Source organism: Diabrotica undecimpunctata, chromosome 7 (genome assembly GCF_040954645.1).
Source record: "Diabrotica undecimpunctata isolate CICGRU chromosome 7, icDiaUnde3, whole genome shotgun sequence".
NCBI classification, from domain to species: Eukaryota; Metazoa; Arthropoda; class Insecta; order Coleoptera; family Chrysomelidae; genus Diabrotica; species Diabrotica undecimpunctata.
The window spans coordinates 136,507,288-136,530,127 of NC_092809.1; the positions used below are offsets into that span (position 1 = coordinate 136,507,288).

Here is a 22,840-nt window from a genome sequence, read left to right on the forward strand (position 1 = left end):
TTCGGCACGTCTGGTATTGGTGGTTCATTATCGTCATCTTTACCAAATAGGGATCAAGAGTAGTTTACCCATGTTTCTTTCTGAATGTGTTTTGTTTTTGTTTCATCTCTTTTCCTTGTTCTCTGGTAATTCTCTATATTTCCATAAACCATGCTATTTTTTTTTATATTTTAGTGTTCGTTACTTTTTGCTCTCCAAGTGATTCTGTTGCTGAATTAATTATGTTTTTTGTTTTATTTTTTCCCAGCTTTCCTTGATGTTATTGTTTTCTAATATTTTATTCCCAGCGATCTTCTCTGATATTCTTTTTCTGTATAAGTATTCCGTGGATTCCGTATTTAGTGCTTCGACTTTGATTTTTGTTTGTGTTGGAGCCGCTCTCATGGGTGTGAAGTATTTCACACCCAAGTGAATTAAAAATGTATTGGTTATAATACGTGGGTGAGAACTTTGAACAAATTAAAAGTAGCAAGCTGGAGACAAGACCGGAAATATTAAGACAAATGCAGATAGAGAAAAGTCAATAAATAAAATATAGAAGTACATAAAAAACTAACGATAATAGTAGTAATATAAAACTAAATAATGCATTAGTAGGTACACGCTGATTTTCCAAAAAGATAAAGGTGCTAAATAGTCTTTTCGCAAAAAAAGAAGAAAACAAGACAAAAAAAAATAAATTCAATACAATAAAATGGAAAAATCCCAGTGGTTGGTTGTATACCAGAGTTTCAAAAAACTTACATAGAAGTAAAGTATATTTCCTAAAAGTATCTTTCCACTTTAAAATGACAAAAACATAAAAAAAAATTTACTGTTGAATTACAAAACATGTGAAAAATACTTAAAATACATTTAAAGAAGTTAAAACTAGCTACGTAATTAGGTGTGGAAACTTTTGTATTACATGAAAATCATGGGTAATTTTAAGATTATAATAATACTAAGTTGATGTTATATGATTTAATGAAGAAAACATACATCTTGCTTGCTCGAAAAGAAGACAACAAAAACTTAAGTTAGTAAGCTCAATTATATTAAATTTAATTGTGAAATTTATATTATTAGATAGCAAAAACAAGTTAATTGCTTTAATAGAGTCAATGTATGATCCTGCATTTGAGCAATGATGTTACTAACTTGGATAAGAATGTGTTATGTAAGAAAATGATAGTGAGGTAAACTATTTTTCTTCTTTTTCCCTAGCCTTAAGTAATCCAACTTTAGACTTAGGCCTCCTCCAAATCAATCCAGTGTTTTCTATTTTGGGCCACTTGCTTCCAGTTGTGTCCTCCAATCTTCTTAATGTCACCAGCACATCTCATTTGTGGTCTTCCTTTGCTTCTCTTTCCTAACCATGGTCTCCATTGTTGTATTTCGTGGTTCCATCTTTTATCCTTTAGTCGGGCATTGTATCCTGCGAAGCTCCATTTTAATTTGGCAGCATGTTCTCCTGCGTCTTTTACTTTGGTTTTGCTTCTAATTCATTTGTTTGTTTTTTTGTCTGAAGTCTCACCCCAAGCATTGATCTTTCCATCGCTCTTTGTGCTTTTACTATTTTATCCATATTAGACTTGGTGAGTGTCCACGTCTGTAAACCATACGTGAGTATAGGGAGGATACACTGATCGTAAATTCTGGTTTTCAAATATTGTTCTATTTTAGTTCTTTTCAATATCCAACTCAGTTTTTCAAATCCTGCCCATACTAACCTTATTCTTCTGGTAATTTCGGTAGTTTGATTTTCTTTGTTAACTTTCATTATCTGTCTTAGGTAGATGTATTCTCATACTGTTTAAAAATTTAAGTCGTTTAACGTTATTTCTCTAAAGTTCGGTGTATTTATCATTCATTCATTATTCATATACAATTCATATTCATTATTTTTGTTTTTTCCAAGTTCGTCTTAAGATCTACGTTTTCCGAAGCTCGAAATATTTGCGTTATCATAGTCTGTAGTTCTTCGAAACTTGTAGCGAATATTACAATGTCATCGAGGTATCTCAAATAGCTCAGTTTTCTTCCATTATCATTTCTGAGTAGACATTAGTTATCTTTCTCTTAAGATCTTCCTTGGCAGTATTATCTGGGTTCTTGTTTGAGGACTATGAATCACGGTAAAATGTTTGAGTAACTTTTAGGATTTCGTTCTTTTCTTTTATTTATTTTCCATTTTTATCCTTCAATAAGATTATTATAGGCTTTCCTAAGTTTGATCTTAGGCATTTCAGGCTTTAATTCTTTTCTATTATTTTTTCTACCTTGTTTTCATTATAGATCCTTAAATCTTTCTTTACTCCCTTCTTTATTTGTTTATTCAATTCTTTGAAACCATTTCTTTGTAAGCGAAGGAAAGCGAAACACCATTGGTTTCAGAGGAAAACTATTACATATAGGTAATAATTATGTTTGTATAACAATGACTGAAGGAGAAAAAGAGATTTAATAAATAAAATTCACTAAATAATATTATCCGTGAGGTTAGTCTCCTATGTAGACAAATATTAGCTAGTTTGAAAAGGGTAAAGTGAATTGGATTAAAATAAATACATATCTATATGAGAAAAGGTATATAGAAAATAAAGGAAAATATGAATCTGAATGTCAAACCAGACCGATTAATTAAGTATGAAATAATATACAGTGTGGAACAAATTGATACAACTATAATGGTTGTAGATTGAAATTTGATTTTAATGAGAATTGAAAATTGAGTGTAAAATTATTAATTTTGATTATTGAAACAATTAATATTAATTGGGTAGGCACAATTTGTGTGTATATATGTTTCGGTAAAATTGCAGTACTTTTTAGGTGATGATTGAATGTATGTATGGAATGAAAGAGTTATAAGTGTCTGTATGGGTAGGTTTGGGAAATGAGGGTTTTTGTTAGTAATGTATGGAATAGCTAAATGTAGTTGGTGTGTACAAATATATGTGGATGTACCTCAGAAGAAATATATTACAAAAGTAGGAATACAATAGAAAAATAAGCTAATAAACTAAAAGTAATAATAAAATAAAAAATATGTGCACTTAATAAAAAAGTGATTTGAGAATCTATGGTTATAAACATGTTGGTTAAAGATGAAGTTGACAAGTTGAAATCTTAAATTGTTAAAAAAAAATCGAAAAAAAAGGTACGATGTGGACAATGTCAAAGAGCGAAGACTATTAAAGAAAATTTAAAAAATTAGTAGTGACATTATTTTCAAATTGTACAGACAAATATTTGTTTCAAGCAATTAACTTGTTTTTTCTAGCTAATAATATAAAGTTAAAATTAAATTTAATTTAATTTTACTTATTACCTTAATTTTAATTTACTTTAATTTTAATTATTACGACAATATAATTCTTTATCACAATTTTTTACATACAATATCCTTGTTGGGCTATTGTTTGAGTGGTCGCTAAAAATCCACTGGCCGCTGTCTTGAAGACCTGTGAATCTTAACAAAAATGTTTACTTTCTTCCTGACCTAGTGAGTCGGCTGTTTCTTATAGTGGAATAAATTCATTCTACTTTGCAGGGAAGATGTATGTCCCTTTCTTGTTAAATTATATGACGTCGTCCTAGTGTCAATAATAAAATTTTTCATGATAAATGTAATACAAAGGATTTCACACCTAACTACGTAGCTATAATTTGTTTTTTAACCAGGAGGAGTAATCTAAAAAGACATATTCACACAGATTGCGGTAATCCAGTAATCAATTCTAACCTAACTTTATTTATGTTTGAATTATAATTTTTTCCAATTCACTTCCAATATATATTTTTGTTTTGTTTTTATCACAATAAAAAATGTTGAATTGTTATGAAGAAGTTGAAGAATTGTTAGAGTTTATTTATCACATTGTAAAAGAAAATCGTCTGGAACGTATACGAAACCGATATATTCGTGATAAAATTTTATCTAAAATCCAATGGAATTTTACAATATTTCATCAGCGCATTAACTTAAACAACAAATGTTGTATGCTACTTTATGAGAATATACCCAGTTTTTACAGGATTGCATATTTTTCAAATATACAGGTATAGACTTATGTTCATACATATTGTTTAGGATATCTTGTTGATCACTGTTCTAGTCTGCTTGTATTCCTTAATTGTAATTTACTCTTCTGTAAATAGTTGAATTAGAAACACCTAAAATTAGCACATTACTTTAGTTAGTCTTGATTTTAACAATAACTATTCTGCAAAACTAACCTGTTGCCTGTTTTATTTTTGCTACCATGGCTGTTATTTTTATTCCAGGGTTACCAATTTTTATTTGTTTGTACATTTTGTACATTTTTATAATGCACTGTTTTTCATTTGATAATAAATGACCCAATTCTACTCGGCGTTTTTTAAGTGGGCAAGGATAATTACCACATTACCACCACAGACCACTAATAACCCACTAGTACTTGGCATTGAATCCATATTGTTATCTTAATAAAACTAATACGTCCCTAAATAGTTCTGGACAATAGTTCTATATAAATGCAAACAAAAAATCTAAATTTAAAGGAATAACGCAGAAAATACAAAAAATCGTTGATATAAATTTTGAATCATCAATTTTCATAAATGTCAAATTGTCAAATGTCAAAAATTAGTGTCAAAATGTCATAATTTAGTGGAGATTGGACCAATTACAAACAAGCATTACGGCACGGTAAATTTGAATTACTCCTCCTGGCTAAAAAACAAACCATTTATATTCAACTACTTTAAATGTATTTTCCACATGTAATTCAACAGTCAAAATGTTACCTTAAGTTTTAAAGTGTAAATATACTTCACTGTTAAAATCAGTTTTTTTAGTGATAATCATCAAACTGGACAGAAAAAAATGTTTTGAAGACTCTCAATTCTTTTGGATAAATTTTAAATAATTTTTATTAATAAAAGATACCATTATACAGCCGAGGTCTTTCTTTTTATGTAAGTTTTTTAAATTAAATAAATTTCCAGGAAGCATTATATAAAAAAAGCAAATTATTACTTTTATATCGGTATAGTTATTAATATTACCAGATAAGCAGGTGATACTGTACTTCTAACGAACACACTGGACAACTTGCAAGAACTGTTGGCAGACAAGATGCGGTTAAAATTAAACACCCGGAAAACTAATTAGCTACTAATAAACAAGCAAAGGAAAGTGTTAGATTAACTGGAATGTAACGAAAAGCCATAGAATACTATTTGTCAACAGTGCATATATTTGGGCTTCATATTTAAGAAAACCTGTGACATTAAAATAAGAGATAGGGCCCCGAATAGCTTAAATTTTAATATGTAATTCCTTTCAGAATATTAGCGTATGAAATCAAAATGGACACATACATATAAGAAACGTAAAGTATTCGAAATCATAGGAATATAATGCAAATTTCGTGTATAAGCAAAGTCTCAAACACCAAATTTCTAAACCAATCCAAAAATAATTATAATACTAGAGACATACACTGAATGATGAAGCACAAGAATTATATTTTTTATGTTTATTATGCAGGACATAATTTATGGTAAAATAGAGCCAGATCGTTTTGGAATTTCTTGCCCGAATAGCTTACGGTAATGGTAAGAAACCTTTCTAACAATAATTTTCTGCAAGACGGTTGACAAAATCGAAATAGCCCTGATGATTTATAACTTTAAATATTTACAATAATAAAATAAAGAAGCTGCCTACTATAGTTTTTTGTCTGGAATTAGGATAAACAAAAATATACGTCATTAAATATACGACAAACGGCATCACAGAAGAATATGGATATAGGACCATTTTTAGGATTATAAAGAGAGTGCTTTAAAAATCTATATAAAACCAAATAGACTTTGATGATGAATCGATTAAAACAATTGCATAAAAATAAGATGTTATATATTTTTCGAAAGCCATGAGTCGAGGCTTTCAAATCTGGTTAAAGCGCAAAGCATTTTAAATATGATAGACTGATTGAATTACACATAAAGAAGCACTGGAGATGGTTTATAAAGAAATAGAACTAATCACCACTATACAAACAAGAAAACTAGAATACCTAGGCCACGTGATGGGGTGACCAAAATATAAAATTTTGAGAATAATAATACAGGGGAAGATTCAAGGAAGGAGATCTGTTGGCGAAGGTAGAATTCTTAGTCGAAGAATCTACGTAATTGATATAAAATGCAGATCGATTGATTTGTTTATAGCAGCCAATTCAAAAATAAAAATAACCATTGTGATTGCTAACCTCCGTAGGGAGACGGCACTTCAACATAAATTAATAGACTACCACAGCATGTTACATAGATTAATAGAAAATAGTAGTGAAAATAATTTATAATAAATTTTTTGATAGTTTTAAAAACAAAAGTTTTCAGTGTTTTATTGTTTAATTTATTTATTTATTAATGTTTTGTATTTTGAGAACGAAATCGAAACGTTAAATAAACTTATTTTTAAAAATAATAAAATTTAAATTTCATAATCTTACAGGGTTTCCAAAAGTTGTTGATGATGAAAAATAGTATCAAAGCCTTTGCCAGATCTAGAAATTCTGCTATTGTAATATTTTAACCTAGTGATGCTGTAGATTGTTCCCCACTTGTATATAAAAGTTTAATGATATCTATTTAAAAAAAAATAACTTGTTTTATTTATAGAATAATTAAATAGATTAAAGGAGCTGTTATTATGTTTATTACTATTATTTTGACGCTTTAATTTCTTATGACTATTTTTATAATAAGACTTATACATTCTTATCTACTAGTCCTAACAACTATAAATTGGAACAAATTAAAATGTATAACAAATTTAAGTGTTTGGTTGAGTTGTACAGTTAATTTTTAATCAAATTTAGTGAATCGTTGTATTATTTCAATAAAATAAAGCGCGGTATTTCTAAAAATTATTCAAAAAATTATGAGTTAGTGATTAAAAATAGTTTCCATAATAAAACAATCAATGAAGTTGTAAATGAACTTATTCTGTCTAATCCTACAATGTGGAATATTACTAAGTATACTAAAAAACAGAAAGTATTTTAAATAGAAACAATAAAAACCCGGGTCGTCCATAACTATTTATTGACGAAAATTTGAAAAAAAGTTCGAAGAAATACTCTATTGCAAGTTACAGCTGAATAAAATTATAACACAGTATTAAATTTGTCAAGGGAATGCTGTCGAAAGTGGATACATAAATATGGACCAAAGTTTTTTTAGGTTAAATTATAGGTAAGAATTTAAAAGTGTACTCGTATTTAAAAAAAATATATTTTTATAGGTTAACAGCAAAACAAAAATAAGCCAGGCTCATGTGGCCAAAATCTAAACTTTCTTGTTCGATAGAAGATTGGTGCCGAGTAATTTTTAGTGGCGAACTGTGATTACCAAAAACGTGTTATTCGCACTACACATAAGGCTTTTTATAAAGACTGTTTGAAATTGACCATAAAATTACCTAAAGCAGAGGTGATTTGGAATTGTATAGCAGTTTCAGAGTTGGGATGTTTTGAATTTCTGGAAGATGATGTAAATCCTGTGAAATGTCAAAAAATTTGAACTAGGTACTACAAAATTAAATGCTGGTTAGAAATACATTTTTCAGCAGGACGAAGTGGCCTGTCTTACGCTGAGAAACAAAAAAAACTAGTTAAGAATCTTCAATATAAACGTTCTTTCTTTTTCTTCTGTCAGTCTTGACGTAAATCTCATTAAAACAGGATAACATAATAAGAATAACCCATAATAGATATTATATGAACTTAAAACCAAAATAGAGCAGATTTGGACTGAATTCACTACTGAACAGTACATATCCTTAGTCATAAAAACTATACTATTTTTAAATAGTCGCTTATTGTCAGTTTTTTTAGACACAGACACGTATTATTGACTATAACTTACATTGTTTGTAAAATATCTATTAAATATCTCAGCTACTTCTAAAGGGATATTTTTTATATTATTCATGATTTTCCAACTATTTTTTTTAATAATTTCATTAGATTCAATTTCACTTTTATGAAAATTTATTTTAACTTTTTTTAACGATTTAGTTTCTTTCTGTAGGTATATCTGATATGAGTTTTATTTAAATTGAATAAAATTAACAATATCATTTAGTATTCACTCTTTTCTTTTATGTTTCTTAAACTTAACTTATGTTTTTATAGTATCAGTTTCGTTAAGTCGAAATTAATAAGAAACTTTTCATGATTAATATGCATATGTTGTACAGTTCCATTCCGTTAGTATAGTTGTAAATTTTCAACTAATTTTTTATAATTTTTACTGCGTTTATTCTCAATTGGCCTAATAACATAGAGGAGAAGACATTAAAAATTGTGATAATGATCATTAATATATTAACGAATGTTTTACAAATTTTCACTAAATTTTAAATATTTTCACTTTGCAGTTTTTGAATACACTACAGTGTACTTGATAATGGTGAAAGTATTTTCAAATTCACTTAAATATTATTATATTCAGATGTTGTTCTCAGCTCATACACAAAATCAGATAATCATACAATTGATACACAATTTATCAACATTAATAATGGGAAACTGGTACACAAACATTATAAACGCATGTATTATTAACAGTTAAAAAAGACTTCACAGACGCATTTATTAAAAAATAAATTACTCAAATTTGTAATAAATATCTAATTCTGGTGGCTTCAGCTTTTTTAAAAATTACTAAAACCTTAAAGATAGCTCCTAAATATAAACTAAAATACAGTAATTCTCTTATCGTAAAGCTCTTCACAAGGCAACAAAATGGAAACATAATTAGTTATTTTATAAAATGGTGCACTTTCAGAAAACAGCTGCGAAACAAAAATTTTGTAAAAATAATGTAAACAATTCGTCTTCGTTTTGTATAAATAACGTAAAAAATTGGTCTCAGTAAGATAGATCAACTTCGGTTCTATTTTATCTTTAATTTATATAGAATTATTATAACGATAAAATAATTTTAAATATAGTAGATTATTATATTTATAATCAGAAATATTAACTTAAATATATTGTCGTTTGCGTACGATCCTGTGAATTTGTATATAAACACAAACCCACATGTAAATATAGTTAATAATAAATGAACCAAAACTATTCGACTTACCGACGGATTGGGCATGCATCTCCTGCTCATAGGCTCCGGGCTCCTATAAGTAGGCGAATAACGGCCTGCAAAGCAAGTGCCAGTGGACGTGATGGGCCCATGGAGGCCCGTGGGTCCTTTGGACCCCATCATTTTATCAGGCGAATACATTTTCAAACAGTTTTTTTTACAAAAGTTCACAGAGTGTCATCGTGAATTAACACCAACACATTTACAAGAGTCCTAATTTTTTTCGAGATACTTGAAATACCGAGCAGTCGAGATTAGTAAAGATATCTCTGGGATACCAGAGAGTTGAGCGCGCTGGTGAGGGACTAGTGCACCCTTAAACGATCCAAGGGTTGACTGTTGGCTGCCATTGGAATTTTGTTACAAGTTTTGAGGGGTTGAGACGAGGCGTCGGAGCGCTTGCGTCAGATACGCCGAGACGCCCTACCCCTCTCCTGGTATACTTCGACGGCCGGCGTCGCATTCGCTTGTTACAAATTAGTGGCGTTTTGATGGTGTATGGATTTTTGAATTGTTGCCGAAAAAGGGTAATATGATGGGGTTTGAGAGGTTTATTAAGGTATTGGGAAAATGATTTATTTCGGGATGTTTTATATAGTCAACAAATATGCAGCTACAGGGTGAATTATTGGGAATTTTTACAAGCTTGTGTCTATTTAAGAGTCAAGAAAGGGGAATCTGGTCTGCTCATTAAAATTGCTAGCTCCTCCTACTATTTATTAGTATGGGACATAACTGTTGAAATTAGACCAAACTTTCGAATAACCATTTTAATCTCTTTTAATTAAAAGGTAAAATTTATAAAAACGTGAATAATGATATTCTTAATTTAACATAAAAGTGAGTTGATGGTTTAAGTTTCTTCTTCTTTTTCAATGTCGCCTCTGTTTCAAAGGTTTTCAAATCACCAAAGCTATGCGTAGTTTCGAGAAAACTGCTTTAGACAGATGGTTATTGGTGTAGCTCCCATTTGAAAAGTTGATCATTTTTAGGTAATTTAGAGTGATTAGGTATGTTTTGTAAATTTCAGTAAAAGCAGGAAAGGCAAAAAATTAGCCTAAGATTTAAAACTAAGATCCAAATGGCCAATAATATAATTCTGCTATCACTGGAATATGCGTCATCAGCATGGGGACATACGTGCAAATTTAACAGCAAATTGTAGATTCTTCCTTGTAAATAATCTAAGTTTTATCTTGGAACTGTTTTCTTTGCAATATTTAAACTAACAAAAGACTAGTGCTCTAGTTCTAGTATTATAGGTGTGTTCTAATGGTGTGAGTACATATTTATTTTTGAATACTTTGATGATTACGCTTACCATCCCATTCAGAGTTCTAAGAAGAAGAAGGGGTAGAATAGGATTAACACATACCTCCCCCGAAGGGATCAAACAGCTTATAGATAGATAGATAGATAGATAGATGGTTTATTGGTAAGAAATCAATGCACAAGTATTTTTTACAATTCAACGATAAAAAAAAATATGTCAATATAGTCAATATACACATAAATATAAATATAAAACATATATACAGTGTTTTAACTTATATTGTTGACAATAACAACAAATTAAAATTGGAAGTAAAATACTCCTTATATGTAAAAAAAGGCATTCACTATAAGGTAACTCTTAATTTTTGCCTTAAACTGATGAAAATTAAAAGCTTTTATTCTAGCTGGCACTAAGTTGTAGAATTTTATGGCTAAATACCTTGAACCATTTCTGGATCTCTCAAGTCGGCCAAATTCTGGTATAAGATTATTGTTATATCCAGTGGAATAATTGTGAAAATCTACATGCGCATTGTATTGGCTTGATTGGCAAGATTTTGTTTAATGTGCAACAGGCACTGCATAATGTATACACAAGGTATAGTTAAAATTTTAAAAGCTTTAAAAGAGTTTCTACAGTTTGCTCTATAACAGAGCCCAGAGATAATACGAACATACTTTCTGTGCAAACACTTTATCAATATGACAAGAGTGACCCCAGGAGAGAATAGCATACGTCAGATGAGAATGGAAATTATTATAATAAGCTGTTAAAATAGTTTCCCTGGAAGTCACTTGTACAAGGTCCCTGAAGAGGAAAAGTTGTCAAGAAAGCTTTTTCGATAGACTAACTACATGTTGTTCCCAGGTTACTCCTGTATCCAAATGTATCCCCATAAACTTCGTCTCGGTTACACATTGTGGTAGAGCAACGTGTCCAATTCTTCTTCGCGTGCCATATCAGAATTATCCGACGTTGGCGATCACCATTGCGAAGGCTTCTCGATCTTCTGCAATATGGAATAATTGTCCTGCATTTGGTATATGTGCCCATTCACGAATGTTTTTTAACCAAGAATCTTGTTTTCTTGCTACACCTCTACGGACCTCTATTTTACCTTTAAGAATCACTTGTAATATTTTATTTCGACTTCCCCTTACTATATGTCCTAGATAAGACATTTTTCAATGTTAGTTTTCCTGGCTGTCCAAGGTATCTTTAGCATTCGTCTATGAACCCACATTTTCAATGGTTTAATTTTGTTCATGATCGATACTTTTAGCGTCCACACTTCTGCACTATACAAAAGTACGGACCAAACATAGCACTTAATCATTCTTTGCCTTAGATGTAAACTGAGATGATTATTGCAAAGAAATGACTTCATTTTTATAAAAGTAGTCTTAGTCATTGCTATTCTACGTTTTATTTCTATGTCTGGATCTAGTTGGTCCATTATCATAGTTCCCAAATATGTCATTTTATGAACTTTCTCAACTTGGGCCTCGTTTAACTGAAGCTTTGCATCTGGATATGAGTCACGACTAAACACTAAATATTTGGTTTGGTTTGAGTTTATTTTAATGCTCATTTTCTCTCCTACCTCGTGAATACGAACAAGTAGAATTTGGAGACCTTCAATATTATCTGACACAATTACTGGATCGTATGCATATCTAATCACATTAGCTGGTCCCCGTTGATTTTTATTCCATATGGTTATCTCTCAAGTGCCTTTTTAAATAACTAGTCCGAGTAAACATTGAACAATGTTGGTGACAAATGCAACCTTGTCTGACTCATCGTTGTATGGAGATTTCATCGGCGTAGTTATCTCCAATTTTTACGATAGCAGTTTGATTCCAGTACAATTTTTTATTGACACGAATATCGTTGTCATCTATTCCGATATTTTTCAGTATTTGCATTAATTTTACATGCTGTACTTTATCGAATGCCTTTTCGAAGTCCACGAAACATGCAAATACACGTTTTCTTTGGTCACGGCATTTTTGTCATAGGATGTTAAGTGCAAAAAGTGCCTCCCTGGTTCCCATAGCATTTCTAAAACCAAATTGAGTATCTTCGAGATCTTCTTCGCATTTGCGTCTAATTCTGTTCTGAAGTATTCTTAGGAAAATTTTAAGAGTGTGGCTCATTGGTCTAAGTAATCAATATTCTGAGCATTTTCTCGCATTGTGTTTTTTAGGTATTGCGACAAAGATGGATTTGAGCCAATCTGTGGGAATCACTCCGGTGTTATATATTGAATTCAAAAGTGTTACTACTACTTTTCTGTTATCATCTTCTATTAGTTTCAGCAACTCAGTTGGTGTATCATCTGGACCACAAGCTTTTCTAATTTTAGCAATATTTATAGCGTGTTTTACCTCGCATTTCATAATTTCTGGACCATCAGTACAGGTTTGGTAGAATTATTCCTGTCATCTTCATACAACTCTGATATATACAGCTGCCATTCTTTTCTTATTTCGTGCTCATTTGCAATAATTTTGTTATTATTGTCAACGAGTACAGAGGGAACTCGTTTTTTACTCATTGTACATTGTAAAATGTTACTTATTTTAGACCCCTGGGGCGGAAGCACACATCAGCGTTATATAACTTTTATAACACTGAAACATATATTTGTATCAACGCACCCTACGTGCAACAGCTAAGCAAATCCGTAGACCACTTTGCTTTTAAGATAAATTTTGAGATAATAATTTATAAAATGAAGACATAATTAACATAATTAATATAATTAAAATAATTATACATCGTTAAGTTTAGCTACTAGTTTTAGTTAGCTACATTGTTAAGTTTTAGGATTCAATCCATTTGGTAAAGGCTACCACCTAAAAACACTTTGTTTAATTTGCTCTTTTTATCACAAATAACTTATAACAAATCACCATTACAGATTATCGAATGTACGATACCATGAATGACTTCATTGCAATAAAAAAGATGGTTACGTTGATAAATAACTACTCGCAAATCTTTAGTTCCCGATAACGGTTACTTGGAATTACACAAAAAAAGACGCTCCAATATAACAATCAATGGACCCGCCTCTAACCGCTTTTTATTTCCGTAGTTTTGGACCGTCATTTTTGGCGCATATAAAGTGTTATTTTCATGTTTTTTCTTTAAACTATGATACCCTAGAGCCAGCTCATAACTTACTAAATTAACCATATGGCCATTGTCTTATTAAGTTTTATTATTGTACCGTTTTTAGTCTTGTATTGTATCGTTTACCATCAAATAACTTCTGTCATTTTTTTGTTAAAATTTTCATATTTTTTTATAGAGCAGAGACTTGATGGCCAGTAGGTACCACAGGTAATTTATAACTCACAAGCCTGTCATACTCACTAAAACTCACCTACTTCGGCACGTATTAGGCATCAGGACATATCATGTCTAACGTAATGTCAAATGCATTTAGCTGACCCTATGTTTCTCTCTCATTTAGCTAATTCGCCTTACCTTTTTCTTTCCTCATTTTTATTACTGAGTATTATGCACTTAATTGCTTCGGTATCACCTTCCACTTGCCTTTACTTTCTCGGATTTGCTCGGTTAAATTGATCTGAGTGTCACGTTCCTTGCAATACATGCACAAAGCAGGAGTCGTTAAGAAAACCAAAAATGTCAGTTATTAGTCCATATAGTCCAGTCGTCAGAGTGTTTGGAACTCCAAAAAAGATGCAAAAACTTTGCCACTCCTACCTCTGGCTTCTAACAAAATGCTTTAAACAAGAAATGTAGCTCTTGAAAATTTGGACTTAGGTTCCTCTTATCTTCTATTTTACTTTTGGATGTGAGCTCAGGGTTGCTTTTACTTGGGAGGTAAAAGTCACCCCTTGTCGGAGGTTCAAAAATAAGTTCGAAAATAGATAAATTGACTATTTCTAAGCAGCTTTTGTTCTATGGAGTTTTTTCAAGATCATACTTACTTATTGAGTTATTTGCAAGTAAAAATGTTCATTTACAAAATAAAAACCATGTTTTCAGACGACTTTTCACAAGTAACTTATAAAGTAAGTATTTCATCGAAAAAAATATTCTTAGCCAAATTGTAGATTATAAAAAAAAACAAAAAATGAGTTACTTACAAAGTCTGTAGACTCAGTAGATGCAGAGTTGTAGCTCGTGAAAAGTAGGTTCGTATTTGTCAAATTCTAAATCGAATATTTCAACGTAAAATAATCAAACAATGAAGCACTCTTCGGGGAAAACTCGTCAAAACTTTTTAAAAGTAATTAAAAAATCTTTATTTTTTTTTTAGTTTCTAGCATCAAAAACTAAGCGAGTTACGCTCAAACTAAAGTTAGTCCCGTTTTTTGGTAAAAACATCGTGAAATACCCCCTAATTAGCACCCTAAATGAAATTCTGTGCTATTTATAATTATGATCTTTAAATTTTGCCGGTTTAAATTGCCTATGTTAAAAAAAATTTTTAATGTAAAATGTTTTTGAAATTTGTAAAAAATATTTTTTTCCAAAATAACTTGAAAAATGTTGTTTTGTTTTTCTGTAAGACAAAAATTGGTTAATATATGGCTGTTCAAAGTTTGCATACAGTCGTGATTAGTGACTGGAGCATTGTAAGATACACATAATTTACTAAATTCATAACATTTTTGTTAAAAAATTATTGTATTTATAGTCTTAATGAAAAAAAAATACTGCTATGTATTCGAATTTCTTGACACGGGATGTTTAATTAAACAATTCCAAATTGCTTGATTTTACAATTATATGATTTTTTCCTAATAGGGTTATTTTCACCCCTAAAAAATAAAAAGCAACCAACGGCACAAATACTAGTTTGAAGTGAAGCGAAAGTATTACTTAAATCCAAATTTCCCTGCAAATCAGTGGAGACAAGGTATTAAGTGAAATTGTTTTAATTATAACTAAACTAGTAGATGACATTTAAAGGTTAAACTGAGATAAAATCTTAAATTATGTTGTTTAATATTAATTGACATTCATTCACTTCATTAAATGAAGATTTGAATCAATTACCTGCTTTAATTTACAATTATGCGATTTTTTCTAATTGGGGTAGTTTTCACACTAAAAAATAAAAAGCAACCAACCAACAACACTAGTCCAAAAGTAAGGTGGAGGGTAAGTAGAACCTAAATCCAAATTTTCATGCAATTCTGTGGTGGCACGGAAAATTACACAGTATCGCTGTATTTCACGTTAATTTACGGACCTACTGGCGATTTTGAATGTCAGTTACGTTACGCGCGCGAAATCAACTTTTAAATAAAATTTGTATTAACTAAAAACGTTAAAAATTCGATATTTTTTATTTAAGTATCCTATCGACAAAAATCAAATGAATTTTAAAGGTGAAGAGTGCAGCTTTTCTATGCAATTTTTAAATTTTGCGACAAATGAAGTCAGTTTTTCTATGAAGCTTGAAGCATGTTTAAAATTTCTTTAAATTATTCCTCTTAGAAAATTAATTTCATGCCGCCCATGTCTATATATTTTGTTAAAAGCCTTAAAAATAACCCAACAGCAACGAGTGATTTGGTAGGCTTTTTTTAACAATGAAATATTTCGCCACATATTCTCTGTTCTTTTTATCTATCCTTTGCTCAATAGAAACATTTCCTAGTAACAAAGGAATCAGTGCCTATTGTGAAATCTCCGGTCTACCTTCTCAGAAAAGCAGTTGGTTTTGGGTGAAAGTATAATTCTTTTCAGGAGAGAGTGGTTAGGTTATCAATTAGCAAAATATTAATTTTGCTTGGCACTCTTCAGCCAATACTCCCACTTCTTTTGTATCTTTAAGATCCTAATCTTTAAGATCCTTCTGTACCCTAAGATCAGAATTCGAATTCATTTTCGAGTTGGTTCCTGTGGCAAGCGGTTTGTCTCCATCACACGTCGGTAAGTGTATTTTCAATTCACCCTTTTCTATATAAAATATCTTTACACAGTGAGTCCTATATTAACTATTTTCTCTTTTGTCAAACAGACGTGTTCCAATTCGAAGGAACGAAGTCACTTCTGTTTGCCGACCGTTCATCTCTACCTTCATTCGAGGCCATCGTTCATCTCTACCTTCATTCGACGCCATCGTTCATCTCTACCTTCATTCGACGCCACCGTTCATCTCTACCTTCATTCGTCTCTGCTGTTCGACGCCTTCATTCATCTCTACGTTCATTTGTCTCTTCATTTATCTCTACTACTTACTACTACCTGTGCTGTTCCTGTCTGGTTGTTTCTCTTTTCGTCTGCCTAAATCAATTCGAGGGATTACGGATTGAAGACCGTAATTCGTTGCTATACCTGCCGTCCAGTACCTGTTTCCAGGACCAAGTGCCAAGTGCCTTTATTGATGGCGTAACGCCATTACCTGTGTCCACCTGTTATCGACTGTATCGTGAGTACTTATAAATTTTATTGACTAAAGCTCAACTTTGATACCTAAATAGTAAGAAGTTGATTTACAACATTCAGTTTAGTGACTTTGCTATTTATGGTTAAGTATAACCGAATGAACTATCACGGGTATAAACTTACGATATAATATATACGTATAAATTACAAACCATTTGTTTTATATTAATGTAGGTTATATTTACGATAAATTTTATGAATAGATTTAAGGTGATCACGTTCAAAAAAAATTTAGTAAATGTTTATGTATTCTCAAGGCATAATAATAATTTATTTGACGAATATTGACAATTATAATATTCCTCGTTTTTTTTTTCTATTCTTGAGACTACTACATTAGTCAGAATTATTTTTCAAAAAAGATATTTTGTTGTATTCGATAATAAATTGTGCAATAACTTATCTCGTGCCATTTAACTGTGCCGTAAAAATTGTTATAGTGCATTGTTTTTACTAATATACCTCAATATAACTTTGTTGACGAACTATTTGCTTTTTATTTTTTGTTATGATATGAATTTATATTTTTGTGCCAGCTGTATCTCTTTCAGGCATTTTTATTGATTTATATTATTATTTGTTTAATCATATAACTAGTGTATATGTGTCGAAATAGTAAGTGTGTACCGCATAATCATAATACCTTTTCTCTCACGGTTTACTTTATTCTCGCGTGATTATCATAACTGTATCTTACCTTTCTTGTTATCTTATTCTATATGTCTTAAGGTTTCCCTGTTCCTCTAAAAATAGGGTGGTGTCCAAATAATTCCCTTCTATTATCTTTCAACTTCTCTTCTCTTATCTTCTAACTTCTCGTCTCTGTATCTTCCGTACTTCTCTAATTGATTCTTTATATTTGAGCTGTAATAAGAGCCCCGACCAAGATACCTCTACCAGACTGAAGCCCGAGCCTAGTACCGTTCTTTGTGTAGCCTCTAATCTGTCATTAAAGAGGGCGCAAGCTTTTAAATAAATAAATGTTTTTGCGCGATTTTCTTTAATTTTTAAGATTTACGATGAGATCAATAAAATTTACTACTTTCATTTACCGTTCGCTGTGAAATTTCGATTAATAGAGCCTAATCTTGAAAACCCTTAACATTTTAAATATGCCTAAAAATGCTGAAATTAAACTTTTACATTATCAACAATCTCATGTCACGGGAAATGCTTATACGAAGACAGCATTGGATGGAATGTGTAGCGTAAGTTTTGTATTTTCCAAAAACTTACTTATGATATCAAAGAAGTGGGGTTTTAAAGGTTTTTAAACGTAGCAAAATCGAGCAACGTTTATTTATTTAACAGCTTTATGGAAACTGATGTTATTTGCAGCAAAATACAAAAATTGTATACACAAGCAGTACTCTTTACCTTTAAAAGCATTTTGATTTTTGTCGATAGGATACTTTGATCAAAACTTGATATAGCTTTTATTTAAAAAATTGATTTCGCGCTCGTAACTGACACATAAAATCGCCGGTGGTTCCAAGCATAGTTTCTAAGAAAACGGTTAATTCTACAAGAATAGTGTAAATAAATATTTTTATTTAAAATTATCTCCGTCATATTTCTTGTTTGAAACATTTACAAAAATGTTCCAAATGTCACAAAAGTTCAGTGGCATTTTCATCTCTGATGACTGGAGTAGTAGTATTGCCCATTGTATATTTTTCTGGTTTGAATCCCACCCTTCCTGCTCTGCACTGATATGTTCATGTATTGAAATTCTTATACACTAGAGATTCAGTTTAGATTACGTCAATTCGGAAAATACACACAGTACCTACATTTAAAAAATAGTAATATTAATATTGATATATTTTAAATGTATACTTTTGTAACTTTTAACTGTTTAATGCTTTAACTAAACATTTGGAACATTACACTACACTCTAAAAACCATAAAATGTACGAATACTTTTATACGCATTCCTGTACAATACATTTCTGTTCCACCATCCCAAGCAGTAGGTACATATTAAGTAAGTATATGCGTCCAAAATCCAATCTTCGCTTACATGTTTTCCACATTTCGTTTTCCGTTTCTCCTGCATTCCCCGGCCCAAGAAAAAATCCTAATTGAAGATCCTGTTTATTTATTGGGCCGTTCAAGGAACTCGGGGTGTATGTAATCTAATACAGAGAGAATAAATCCACATTTGGGTTGACAGAAAGCGCGGGCAATCTCGCAAACGCCACCTAGCGGCCGTTTTCGTACCCTCAAATGTGACGAACACGATACTGGGAGATCGGGTAGGGATGAGTGTTTTTCGGGAAATTGAATTTCGATTAGAAATAATTCGAGGTGTATAACATTAAGTGACAAGATTTTTATATTTTCTGAATGATCATTTTTATCTTTATGATCGATTGTCTTCGGAAATTTCTTTTTAAGAAATGCACATGCACATGTCTATGCAATATCAGTGCTACTATACTTACAGCTATTATTTAATAATAATAAATTAATTAATATGACAATAAAACATACAGAATTTTCTTAACATTATTTAATTACAAGTTAGAAATACTTGGAAGACCCTCAGGAAAGAAGTTTAAAAATAACGAGACCTCGTAGCGTTTCAGGGAAGTAAAAAAAAATAAAGGAGAAGAGAAATATATATAAGAAGTGGCAAGAAAATAGTTTGGACATAGATATTCAAACCTATAAGGTCTCTCAATAAAGATTAAAAGTAACAGTATCATAAATTAAAGAAGCGTATAAAAATACATACAACCAACTAGATACCAGGAGGAAGATAAAATATTATAAGGTAGATTTTGCCACTAACTTAAAAATCGATGAAAAACTTTTTTTTTGCTGATGATACCAGTATCACCTGGAGAAACTCTAATATTCTGTAACTTCTGATCTACCTTAAATAAAAACCTAGTCCGACTCTAATTTACTCTCTTTTAACGTAGATACGACAGTGGCATTATCCTATAAAGGAGCTTTTCAACCCTTGCTTCTTAATAACAGTCAGATGAGTATCGTTGATTTTTTAAAATTTCTTGGTATTTTTATAGACAGCCACCTTAAATGGTCCCTTCATATCGATTTGTTAAGTAAGAAACTAGCCTCAACCTGCTATGCAATAAAATCTGTTTCGAAGGAAATCAATTCTTCCAAAATAACATTTTTTTTTTATTTGAGTCTCATCTTCGATATGGTATTCCTTTTTGGGCTTCTATCTGGTGTTATTTTTAAATTACAAAAAGAGCAATACGGGACCTTTTTGGCCTCAGTAGAATAACATATTGTGCAGACGATGTAGCCATCATTAGTAGGAATAAGCCACGACTAATAAAAGTGTTCAAACAAATTGATCCTGAAGCAAGAAAAAGAGGTCTCAAAATAAACGAAGCAAAAACGAAGTATATGACAGTCAAAAGAATAACTGACAATGAAAATAATATCACAATAGACAACTATACTATCGAACGAGTGGATGCCTTTACATGACTCGGCACAGAAATCAATCAGAAGAACTCCGTAAGTAGCGAGATTAATGCACGTATTTCCAGCGGGAAATACTTGCATATAAGCTTTATAAGCATTATATGCTAATAAAAGATTGATGACATCGAAGTTATTAGACAAAAGAACCAAAATGACTATCTACAGAACACTGATTAGACCCGTAGTAACCTATGGATGTGAAACTTGGGTAATGACGAAAAAAGATGAAGCCCAACTCAGGACATTCGAGAGAAAAATACTGAGGAAAGTATATGGCCCGGTACAAGAGGAAGATGGCACATAGAGAATCAGGAGAAACGACGAGGTTAATGAGTTAAATGAAGGTTATGACATTGTAAGATTTGTGAAAAGTCAAAGACTGTCATGGTTGGGACATGTGCAGGGACAAAACGATGCAAAAACAACAAAGAAAATGTTACAATGGAAGCCCATAGGAAGGCGACAAAAAAGGAAGGCCCAGAACGAGATGGTTGGATGACGTGGAAGACGACCTGAAAACAATAAACATAAGACAATAGAGAAGAAGGGCACAAGAGAGATCTGAATGGAAGGACATAGTGAGACAGGCAAAGACCCATCCAGGGTTATGATGCCAAAAGAAGAAGAAGAAGAATAACATATTGCAGAAGCTACTTTAAAAATCACGGGATTTCAATTCTTTCCTCTTTATATATTTTAGAAACTCTTTACTTAATTCGTAAGTACATACAAGTTTTCCCAGCAAGATGTAGCATAGTAGTGGTCGTTCAGATGTGGCTTGTAGAGAACGTTTAGGTCCTTGTCGGTTTGTGATCATCCAACTCATATCTATGTCGAGTAATATACGTTAGTTGTTTGAACATACTGGAAGAATGGTAAATTCGTTTTTAGTCCTCGTTATAATTGGATTATATCTGAATATCGTTGTAAAATAGTAATTGCTGTAGATAAAATATATTATGCAATAAAACGTTATCGTATACCAATAGTCATATTTGTGAGTTACTGTTCCGAGGATACTTATAATGACTGCTCAGATGAGATTTATATATTTATGTATAGTAGTTATGACCTACATTTCCGTCTTTCCTGTGGTGTCCAATATAATACTTTTTGTTATTCTGTTGCCGCTCATTCTTTAGACGTGTCCATACCACCGTAGTTGTGATATCCTTCGTTATTCTGCGTCTGGTATACGTCTGATATGAGTTAAATTGCTTCTGCTATACGTCTGATGTTTAAGCGTTCAAACTACGTTTTAAGTATATTAATATAGCGTGGTTGGCAGTATATTTTAGACATGCGTTGGAGCGCGTTAGAGATGTTTACCTTTTGGTAAAAATCTTTAGATCAGTTTATCGATGTATTTAATCAACACTTTATATAGATCCGCATCAATTTTTCAAATCATTAAGTGTTTGGCAGCCAGTTGAGTAAGACGTGACTATGGGTGAAGAATGCCGTATGTATTCATAAAATTAACATTGGTAACTTAATAGGTACCATTTATCGTCTCAACTTCAATATTGTTGTATATCGATGTTCTTATATAGTATTTACCTTTAGTGATATACTTGATTTTTTTTACAATTTTTTTCGAATATTCAATATGCGCAATCCCTTGTGGTGTTTTTTATATACACATATTATTGTCAGATTATGTTGAACGATTATGTAGCTTAGAGGTGTGCTTTGGTGCGGGGTATGGAGACGTATCACGGCCAACTTTAACAAGTAATATTGAATTAATAATCAACATTCTTTTTACATTTTTATCAATTTGTTTCTGCATCTCTCTCCTCTTCTGATGACGTATGTGGAAATGTTCATCATCCTCTTATGAAAGCTTTTAGTATTAAACTCTTAATTTATACAATGTAAACCTTTTATATCAGTATTACGTTAAACGGCTTTACGCCTATGCCATTTTACACTATGTTGAACGGTACCATTATTATTATATGCACATGTTCGACCCCTCGTAAAACACCTAAGTATATAATGCGCGAAGCGGTTGCGCCTACGGTTCAAGCTGGTCGATCCTCTAGCGTTCAATGCCTCATGCGCGAAAGCGGTGGCGCGTACAGTTCATGCCGTTTCAGACCTTTCGTCGTTGCGTTCTTTTTTTTTATATCCATTATTACCTACTTATATCAATTGGTTACCTAGCTGTGTGGCTGGCGTGTGTACCTTTGATGCTGCTGGTCCCAGGTTCGAGTCCTACACACGTTAGAATTTTTTATTTAATAATAATAATTTAATAATTTGGATTAAAATTTTTTTTCAGACCTTTCGTCGTTGCGTTCTTTTTTTTTATATCCATTATTACCTACTTATATCAATTGGTTACCTAGCTGTGTGGCTGGCGTGTGTACCTTTGATGCTGCTGGTCCCAGGTTCGAGTCCTACACACGTTAGAATTTTTTATTTAATAATAATAATTTAATAATTTGGATTCAAATTGTAGAACTTATAGATAGTTGAAATACAAAAATAATATGTAAATTAATTCA

General features: G+C 31.4%; 1 protein-coding gene across 1 annotated transcript in view; it reads right to left on the reverse strand.

Moving 5' to 3' along the window:
• The window catches only part of acj6 (abnormal chemosensory protein 6), a 211,192-nt gene extending 201,910 nt beyond the window's left edge, over positions 1–9,282 (reverse strand). The window contains exon 1 of the mRNA XM_072539583.1: positions 9,133–9,282. Coding sequence (XP_072395684.1) covers positions 9,133–9,282 — 150 coding nt within the window. The remainder of the gene's footprint in view (positions 1–9,132) is intronic.
• Positions 9,283–22,840: the final 13,558 nt, after the last annotated feature.